Below are 10862 nucleotides of genomic sequence, written 5' to 3' on the forward strand. Positions count from 1 at the left end.
ATCAACAAGTGAATGCATGAACAAATGTGGTATATCCATACAGCAGAATACTACTCAACAATAAAAAGGAATGGACTACTGATATACACAATAATATGAATGAATTTCAAAATATCATGCTAAGGAAAAGAGGCCAGGCTCAAAAGACTGTATGATTCTATTCATATGAAATTTTTTACAAATCCAAAACTATAAGGGCAGAAAGCAGATCAGTGGCTCCTTGGGGCCAGGAGAAGGGGCTGGAATTGATTGCATGGGGGCACAAGGGAATTTTTTAGTGGGGTGAATGGAATTGTTCTAAAATTTTATTGTAGCAATGATTGCATGACTATACATGTACCAAAATTCATCAAGCCACATGTAAAGTGGGTGAATTTTATACCTCAATAAAATTGCTTTTAAAAATACCTTCTTTAGGGGCCAGCCCTGTGGCTGAGTGGTTAAGTTTGCATGCTCCACTTTGGCGGCCCAGGGTTTCGACAGTTCAGATCCTGGGTGCGGGCATGGCACTGCTTGTCAGGCCATGTTGAGGCAGCGTCCCACATGCCACGACTAGAAGGACCCACAGCTAGAATATACCACTATGTAATGGGGGGATTTGGGGAGAAAAAGAAAAAGAAGAAGAAGAAGATTGGTAACAGTTGTTAGCTCAGGTGCCAATCTTTAAAAAAAAATACTCTCTTTATAAATGGGGGATTTGTGGCCCCTCATTTCTACAGATTTTTAAATTATCATCTTTTTCAGCCTGTATATCACTATATTTTTTCATCTTTATTTCTTCTTTGAGGCAAATCTCAGAATTTTGTACTTAATCTACATAATTCAGTTTTGGAAACAGATGTTTGTTGTGTATCTACTATGTGCCAAGCACTGGGAGGACAGAGCTCCTACTCCCAAGGACTACTCCCACAGTCTTATAGGCAAAAGGCTAATTTATTTTTAAAGTAGTTAACGAAAAATATAAATGCAGGAACAGAAGTAGGTATAAGCTATGGAAGGATTAATTTTATCTGAGTGGAGCAAGATAGTCTAAGGTCTCATTAAGTGGGGTCAGGGAAGGCTTCCCTGGGCAGCTGGAATTTGAAGGATAGAGTTGACTCAGTGGACAGGGAAAGTAGACATACTAGTCTCCTAAATGATTTTTTCAGTTAAATCAAGTGGGATTGGGGAGTATTTTTTGGTGTTTATAAGACTAACAGCTCCTTTAAAAATCAACTTTCAGGATGAGTCCTTGGATCACTGATTTCCCTGGTTCTGTTATGATTGAATAGAGCTTCAGGTTGCCTGGCACTTAGATGGCTCAAGTTTTTAAAAACTCTACCCTCTTTTTAAAACTGACTTTGTTTCAAACTCTTTCATGGTCTGGGCAAGTTATTTAGCACTGTCTCTTGTGAAGTCCATGTTTTTACTATTGTTCTTCGTCCACACTGGCAGCCTGCGTCTTTTTAACCAAAGTTTTCCCTCTGCCCCAAATTAACATCTGCTTTCATAGAGTATCTAGGTTCAGTAGATTGTATTCATCAGATATATAACAACACTATTTAAAAAGTAAATGTATAGAGCCAGCCCTGAGGGCCTGAAGGTTAAAGTTTGGCACCCCCTGCTTCAGCGACTCCAATTTGGTTACTGGGTGTAGAACCACCCACCACTCGTCTGTCAGTAGCCATGCTGTGGCGGTGGCTCACATAAAACTGAAAGGACTACAACTGAAAATATACAACTGTGTACTGGTGCTTTGGGGAGAAAAATTAAAGACAGGAAGATTGGCAACAGAGGTTAGCTCAGAGCAAATCTTTAAAAAAAAAAGTGTATAAAAGAGGCAGATGCTGTGGCACTTAGGAGTTAAATTTCAAGGAGAAATATTATGGGGATACTTGGATATAACAGCTAAGAACCTTTTTCACTCTCATTTGGTCCTCTTACTCCTTTCACTTTTCTTTAGTTAACTTAGTTAAGGAAGTTTTCTTACTGTCCGGGAGTAATTGATGAGAATTACACTTAAAATATCTATAAAATGGGAAATGTTCTTGATGAAATATCTTGAGAATTTTCTATTTCATGTCTAAAAGGAAGAAGAAGAATTTTCAGTTCTTTCCAGCTGCCTGGGACTTCTGCCAACATTTTACCAAACAGAACATCCATTCATCAGTGCCTCCTGTCTGGATTGGCCAGTTCCAGCATTTGATATTATATCTCAGTGGTGTTTCGAGATAAATGGATTTACTGAAAGACATGCAGAACAAGGAAAGGTATGCAGAAGAGTAGTACTTACCTGCCCTGGTGGTGATATGCTAATAGATGACAGAATAATGAAGAATTTAAAATTTCAGGCCATCTGTTCTTGGCAGCATTTATTAAAGTAATTATATTGAAAAAATGGTTTAACATATTCATTTGTGAGTATAAAAGCAGAACTATTTCAGTTAACAAAGCGAAGGTATCAGTATGTTACTTTTAGTCTGTTTTAGGTCATCAGGTTTTTATTGAATACCTTAAATAATTGTAATACTAAATTTGAAAGATACAAAGGAGTTTTGAGATAGACAAGAAACTGCAAGCTTATTGGAAAGAGAAGTGTCACATAAAAATCAAAGATTTGGACTAGGAGATCTAAAAGGTCATGTCTCTTAACTTTAAAATTTGCTGGGCCTACGCTGCCAACTCAGCTGGTAAATGCTTTGTGTTGGAGATGAGGGAATTGGAAAGGTTGAGTGTGGGCAGTGGTGGGTAGCTGTGAATGCCGTGGTTTGGTGCTCAGACTTTCTTCTATAGCTAGAACTACAGTTTCTGAGAAGTGGAATAATATGATGCAAGTAGTGTTTTAGTAGGTTCTGATAGTAGAAATTCGACAGAATGTAACCAATGCAAGAGATATTTGGGAAAAATATATAGAACTTGGTGACCCAGATGTACATGACTTTTAAGATCTTGAACTCAAATCATTAGAAGAGTAGTAACTAGAGTACATCGTTCTGATAGGAACCTGCTTCTCCTTAAACCCCATCGATGATGTCCCATTGCCTACAGAGGAAGATAGGGACTCCTTGCATGGCATTCAAGGATTTTCACCATCTTGCTTGCCTTTCTAACCACTTTCTATACCACTCCCCTGCCACCAGCTTGCTCAAACCGCAAAAGAATGTTTCTTAAATGTGCCATATATTTTCAAACATCTGTGCTATGCCTATTGCTGTTACTTTTATCTAAAGCAACCCTCCTACCTTTCTCCTGTTGAATTAATCACCTGTCAAGGCTTTGCTAAGATAAACGTTAACTCCTCTATGAAGCTTTGTGTGATAGTCTGTCTTCCTATAACCCTCCCTCTGTTGTGCTGAATGACAGTACTTTTGCTATTGTCTAACAGTTGCCGTATTTATCACTTTTGTTTATTTAATATGTCTGAATGGGGGCTCCACAAAGCAAAAATTGTTTCTGATTTATCCTGAAATCCCTAGTTCCTAGGAAGTGCCTGATATAGTCTAGTCACTTAATAAATATTTGTGGAATAATTAAATGGTAGGATGTCGTCATTGGCAGAAGTAGATGAAAGGGGAGCCAAGTTTCGGGGAAAATGAGAATTTTATTATTAGCATCAAAAGGATAGTAAAAAATTAGTATTTCAGATGGAGATGTCAGACTAGACCTTATTTTTAAAACATTGAAGTGAATAATAAAGGCAAGGTAAGCATAGATGAGAAATGTCTCTGCTTTTGTTCATTTCCATTTTTTGTTGAAATCCTTAAAGAGGTATCTCATTTTATACCCTTTTTTTTAAAGGAAAAGGAAATTCAAGATTTGAACCTTATATATCATGTATAAAAATCTTTTTCCTGTCTAATAATGTCTTTATTCACAGAATATAGCTAGAATCTGAAGTTCTGTTTTGATCTCTGAAAACCTATGAGGAATGACTTGAAGTAAGAGATGTGTATTATTGTAGAACCAGGACAGGAGAAAAAGCGATGAACACAGTTAATGTGTTTTGTTTTCATATGAGCCATGGGTTAAGCAATAGATAAAAATCAACTCATTTGATAGTATGAGAGCAAGCCTGTGTTTTAGATGAATGGTTATTGGTGTGGACATTAATGGAAAATAAGAATTTATCATTTAAAAATATTTCATCTTTTTGTAAAATTGAGTCATAGTTATTTGTTTTTGTGTCAGGATAGTAGACATTTATTTCTACTTATGCAGAATTTTTACCAGTTATTTGAATGCACCCCCCATCTGACCTACATCCCCTGTCTGTGCTCTCCACTCTGTTCTATATCTAACCCTGACTCAGACCCAAGATCAATCAGATTTTCTTTACCAAGAATTTTAAATTTGAATAGAGAGACTAAGCAAAATAAACAGTGACTGGAGCTGAATAGTCCAGCAGTAGTACCTTTTAAAGATGTCTTGACTTACTGCTCCTAATTTTTTGTATCAGCTAATTCTTTGGTTGCAAACAAAGAGCTTGGTTGCAACTCTCTGGTCTGTTTTCTCTGAACTGCTACCACTGGATGACTTAGGCCTCAAGCACTTTCCTTCCTTCCATCTGTGTGCTCAAGATTCAGATTCCTGAGAGAGGGAATTTGCTTAGCCTAATTTGCATCGGATATACACCCCTGTGATGGGCAGAACCTTGTGATGGGGCAACCCCATCAGACTATATGAAGCAGGAAAAGAAGTTATTTTCCAAAAGAACTTGTAATGCTGTTAGTATAAGAAGGTAGATAAGGATGCTAGACCAATTGAAAAAAGCAAACAGTGGTGGCCCACTGCCTTCACATCTTACCTTCCTGACATATAGGCATCCTTCTTCTCTTTCCTAGAGTTTTACTTCTTGTTCTGTTCAGAATGATGTGACCATCCCACTTAAAACCGCAGGTGCAGCCACCTCTTTCCCAAATACACAACCTGAAGTCATATCCAATAGTTATATCATCGAGCCTCCCTGAATCTAGAAGCTCTGGGAGATGTCCATTCCTTTTGTGACTTGTCCTCACACCCCAGTGGCCTGGAATTAGCACCTACTCACCCGGAATTCAATGAAAGGAAAGGAAAGAGAATGAACAATGTTGTAAAAATATATGCCACGGCAAGCAAGAAAACTTGCAATTAGTCATAAAGCTGAAGCTAATATACAATCAAATATAAGACTTCTTCTTTTACCTTTTTTGAATAGCACCTTGACTGTTTGGAATTGTTTGACCAAGGATGTGACCCAAATTTTATTCTGAGAGGTCTGAGTTTTTGGTGGTTAGTGCCATCTTGCTTATGTAAAGCTATAATAGTTTTGTGTTAAATTTTTACCTTTCGAGCTTGGGACGTGGTGGGGGTATGAGAATGGAGGAATCTCCAAGTTCCAAACAGACTGCTACCAATTGTGTAGCAATAATTCTATTCCTCTTGATAGTCAGGATCAGTCCCTCCAAATAACACTGTAAGCCATTCCCTTTTCCTAGTGGTGTAGGGAACCTAGAATGGTCAGATGACATTTAGTTTCTAAATCAGCAGAATTCTTATTATATTCCCTGATGGAGGATAGTGCACACTTCCCTAGGATGGTACTAAAATCACAGAAGAATCCAGAATAGCAAGGAAACGGAAATTAAACACTGAATTCTCGGTGTAATCATGAGAGAGGCCACAACCACTTTCCACCCCCTGGTTCCCAAACCCGTGCATTGCAGCTGAGAGAACGATTACCCATATATACTTGTTGCTTGTTTAGACCATATACCTCATTCTTTAGTAGCATATACTTCATTCTATAGGTGTTTTCTTCCAGCTAGTGCCATCTGAAAGTTCATCAGCAAAGTAGTTCATCATTTAAAAAACCAGTAATTTTTTTCAGATCCTTGAGTATGTGTTAAGATCACTTAATTCCATAGACATCCATCTATTGCTTTATATCTCTTTTTATTAAGAAAATTCTTTGATTAGAGGCTACTAGATAATTTACAACTTAATCTAGATAAGTGTGAAGTTCAGTGAGGACAAATTGCTCTTCCTTCCACTGATGGAAGGGTTCCAATATAATCAACCCATTACAGAATATGCAATCTTTGGAGCCCAGGGTTGGACACTGAGTACTGGCGAATAGCATATTGTAGCCCAAATGTTGTCCTTATCCTTGTTTCCATGGCCGCTTTATCCGTCAATTTATTGATAAACACCAAGCTAGCTACTTAAGCACTGATTTAGTTGGATTATGGCTGTAGGTAATTTGAGATGATTGCCATAGGAATTGCCTGCCATCTATATGATTTCTTAAAATAATAGATTCATACTACATTTTATCTATTTTAAATGTTAGTGAATAGCATCTAGAAAAAAATTAGTGCTATTACCAGTATTTTTATACAACTGCAAATAATGGATAAAATATACCCTTCAGGGAAATTGAACTAATTTGGTATTTTTTTCTTACTTACCACAGAAAATTTATGAAAAGAGTTGTAGCCCCAACACTTATGGATACAAAAGATTTTAGCTTGAGGTACAAGAAGATTTTATGTCTTCTAGGAAGGAGACTCTAAAGTATTGAAATAGAAATAATGAGTTATAATTATGACCTTTCCTAAAGAAAAAGCCAATGAATTGTTTATCTGAGGAAGATCAAAACTTGGTTTTTAAAAATATGTAACCATTTAAAATTTGATGTTAAACATATTTTAAAACATATTTTAAAAGGACATCTATGTATATTTTTCTTGCATGCTTAGTTATATTTAATATTTTTCTTTTAAAGTAATAACTTTAAATGTTTTGGGATGCTTAATCTAAAAACTAACATCATATTGTGATTGGAAGCTACGTTAAAATAGAGAATAGAAATTGTTGAAATACTATTTTAGTCATTTGCAGAATGGAAGTGAGAAGAGTGTTAATAAAGAAAATAAGCCACATTCTTGGAGACAGATAAAAAGACCATTTAAAAAATAAGTATTTTGTGTTAGTCACTTAAATACACAGGACTAATGAATATTTTTGGATAATGTTTTAGGCCTTGCTTATCCAAGAGTCAAGATGGAAATTACCACACCTACTACAGTTGCCTGAGAATTATAACACCATTTTTCAGTACTACCATAGAAAAACCTGTAGTGTCTGCACCAAGGTTCCTAAAGATCCTGCCGTTTGCCTTGTTTGTGGTACTTTCGTATGCCTGAAAGGACTTTGCTGCAAGCAACAAAGTTACTGTGAATGTGTATTGGTAAGCAATAGTATATAATATAAGATTTATGAAAACTCAAATTTCATATCACATGGAAATGTGGTATATATGGTCAAGCCAGCTCTTCAAATTTAACTGCTCTTTGAATTAAATACACAATACATGTAAGAATTTTATTCGTGGTTTTTGTTGTTGTTGTTAATCCAAAAGAAGGGAAAAAGAAAAAAACACCTGAGACTTTCAGTGAGTTAACCTTTCTTAATTACAATTCCAGTTCCTCTGCCTACTGTCACTGCCGTTTGATGGTACATACTTTCAGTTAAATGTTGTGCTGTGAAACCACAGTCATGTATGCTGTTGTGGATGCTAGCCTCTGAATTAGGTTTAGGTTGGCTCTTCATTGCTTTCTTAGATAATCCTTACCCAAATTCCTCCTAATGTATTATTAATAAAGTGTTGGGAATGAGATTATGAGTTTAACTTAGGTGAAATCTTATTACACATTAAAAATATATTTCTGTGTTATTTAGAAGACATTTAACTAAGGCATCCTTGATTTCCTTATAAAGTCTATTTGATTATGAAAGTCATTGATATATTTTTAATTTTTTTAGCATTCTCAGAACTGTGGTGCTGGAACAGGGATTTTCCTCTTGATCAATGCTTCAGTGATTATCATCATTCGAGGCCACCGCTTCTGTCTCTGGGGTTCTGTCTATTTGGATGCTCATGGAGAGGAAGACCGGGATCTTAGGTTAGATATGCATGGTTATATCTGGTTGTTTCATTAAAGTTTGGTCAGTAAGAACAATATGCCATTCCTAGCTTTGTACTTGTAAGCATTATTATTTTTTATATTAAGAAACTCTGACGGTCATTAATTTAGAGCTATTTCTAGTTTTTGAGATATCTTCCCCATCAACATGCTAAGGGAACATGAAATAAACCAAATTACTATGTGAGCTTTTTGCCATAAACAATCCATTAAAAAAAAAATGTGTGTGTGAAATCTTCATTGCATTGTATTCCGTTTAATGCTTTTTTTTTCCTTTTTATTCCAGGCGAGGCAAGCCTCTCTACATTTGTAAGGAAAGATACAAAGTTCTTGAACAACAGTGGATTTCTCATACTTTTGATCACATCAATAAAAGATGGGGTCCACATTACAATGGGCTGTGACTCACCACCTCAGCATTGCATTATATCATCATTTCATTAAGAATTTATCAAGAATAAGCTTTAACTTAATTTGAGGATTAACGCTTTTGCTGAGGGAAAAAGAGAAAACGTACATTATAAAGCCTTTCCAAAATTAGGTGCTTGGTAATCACATTAATGGTATAATAATTTTTTTAAAAAGTATCTGGAGAACATAACAAGTTAAATCATTCTTTAGTGGTCATTTTTTTTAAGTCCACAATTAATAAGAAGCACAACTTGTTCACAAAATCCTTTAAAAATTATTCTCCCAGCAACGCATATCGGCTATTCATTGATACTTAGAGTGGGTGTGATTTATTTAAAATTTTACTGCTTCTTTATGTTTGTGTGTTTTAATTTGCATCTGCTAAACACAGTGCATCTTTTCCCTCTGCCATTCTTGTGTTGATTTGAGATTTTTGCTGTATGTAATTAGAAAAAAATGTAAAACATGATTTATGTGAAATATTGTATAGTAAAAGTTGGTCTAATGGTAGAACTTTAAAATTTTTTCTTATTATGAGGAATCTGTTAAAAGTTTAAGGCTTTGCTGAAAGCTTAATTCATTCTCAGGAATTTCATAAATATTCTCCCCAGGTAAATAATTGAAATAGTTGTAAAATAAATAGATAGCTGCTGTTGATATAATACAGTACATTTTGGAGGACATATGTGTGGTTGGGAGGGAGTCCTTAAAAATCAAAATTTGCCATTTCAGTTGGATGAATTAATAGAGGTAGCAACAAATAGATTTTACTATAAAATCAGAAGTTTTAAGAGCATACATGTGGCGGATTCTGATTCTGTGCATGCCCCCTTTGATTACGAGCTAAGTTTTTGTTTAAATGATTGGATTGAAAATGCTCAGACTTCCCCAAAATGAAGCATAGTTTTGGAACTTTCTTATCAGCTCAAGAGGTTCATCTATATTGTATTTGTGCAGTGTAATCACTGCTATTTCTGCTTGATTTCCTCAAAGAAGAAAAAAGGGCTCAGTGGTGATGACCCTTATGAATGAGCCGTGCATCTGCATTCTTTTTAGAAGCTGCTGAGAAAAGTAATTTATGTTCATAAGGTTTTTAAATCAGTAAGAATGGGAATGATTGAGCTAAAACCCACTCTATAAGTAGGAAGATTACAGAAAAGCATGTTGTATATTGCTACCAAGATTTTTCTTCAAATGACTCAGTAATTTGGTGATTATTTCATATAGAGTGCTATCAAGCAATTCCTGGTACTTTGGACTTCCATGGCTTGTTATTATAAAATTACATTTTTACATGTAAAAATAAACTAAAAAACATCTAATGATAAAATATAAAAATAAAGTCAGATATATGTTCTAAAAATTATTGAATGACATGACATTACAGAATATGAAAATGGACATTAAATGATGGCCTTGCATTAAAATAGAACAGAACAGTACATATTCAAATGTGTTCAAAAGTTAAAAAAATTACCTATAGCTCTACAATAAAATACATGGAAATAGCTTGCTATTTTTCTATACATTTCCAAAATATTAGGATAACTTTCTGAAAGACTAGAATGATTCAGTTTAACTAAATAGCTGTCCTTTCCAACACATGGCTACTTTTTTAAATACTGTATCATAAGTTCAGCCTGTTATATTTTTTGCATTGGTCATTATGAATACCAGACCATTTGTAAGTGTGGTTGAAGAGCAAAATGCTAATTTACGTCTCTAGTAAGTACCGTTACAGGATTCATGAACTTGAATAATTCTACAGTTTGAAACTCTGATGCTATATATACATGGTATAATGTATTCAGACTTTGATTACTACATATTTAAAATGGAATGTTTTATGGTTGTGCATATGGATGTGAAGTGAAAATATTAGCCTTAAAATTAAAATTTGGGTATTTGATAGTGTTTATTTTGATATTGGTGAATTAGTCACCAGTAAATTTTTAAAAAGCACTTGGTTGAAAATTGTACTTGAATACATACATGCATGCTGCTAAACTAGAACTTTAATTTTCCCCCCATAACTTTTATAAGTCCCATTTATAAACCCACTTTTAAAAATAACAGGTCCAAGTTAGAGTGATGTGTGTATATTATTCAAAAAAATGTACTGGTGTGATATCTTGTATGAATGATCATTTAAATACAGTACATTACTGTAGAAGCTAAATCAATCTTTATAATTAAGCAGAAATTACAAAACTAGGAATAATCAACATTGTAAGATATGTTAATAAAAACCTGCTGTCATTTGGTTTGTGAAAGGTCCTTAAAATGTTTAATGCTCACATTTTTCCTTTTTTTCAAAGATGTTGACAGTAATATATGTAAGTGAGCATAGCTGAAAAGATGAAAGCGTAACGTAACTAATAGTTGCTTTAAGGTGGAGTTGAGTATGAAGAGTTTGCTTTTTCTTTTACCTTTTATGTGCAGAGCTAGTTCCTATTTCTTCTATCCTTGTCTCAGAATTAATGCGAAGCCTAAATGCTAAGTCTGTGT

The 10862-nt window shown here is 34.8% G+C and overlaps 1 protein-coding gene across 7 annotated transcripts in view; it reads left to right on the forward strand.

Moving 5' to 3' along the window:
- Nucleotides 1–10627, forward strand: part of UBR3 (ubiquitin protein ligase E3 component n-recognin 3) — a 222596-nt gene extending 211969 nt beyond the window's left edge. For all 7 annotated transcript variants that reach the window (XM_023623102.2, XM_023623103.2, XM_023623105.2 and 4 more), the window contains 4 exons: nt 2070–2249; nt 6998–7207; nt 7783–7922; nt 8230–10627. In XM_023623102.2, the coding sequence (XP_023478870.1) occupies nt 2070–2249; nt 6998–7207; nt 7783–7922; nt 8230–8347 (648 nt within the window). In that variant the 3' untranslated portion in view covers nt 8348–10627. The remainder of the gene's footprint in view (nt 1–2069; nt 2250–6997; nt 7208–7782; nt 7923–8229) is intronic.
- The last annotated feature ends 235 nt before the right edge of the window (nt 10628–10862 follow it).

Source organism: Equus caballus, chromosome 18 (genome assembly GCF_041296265.1).
Source record: "Equus caballus isolate H_3958 breed thoroughbred chromosome 18, TB-T2T, whole genome shotgun sequence".
In the NCBI taxonomy this organism is placed as follows: Eukaryota; Metazoa; Chordata; class Mammalia; order Perissodactyla; family Equidae; genus Equus; species Equus caballus.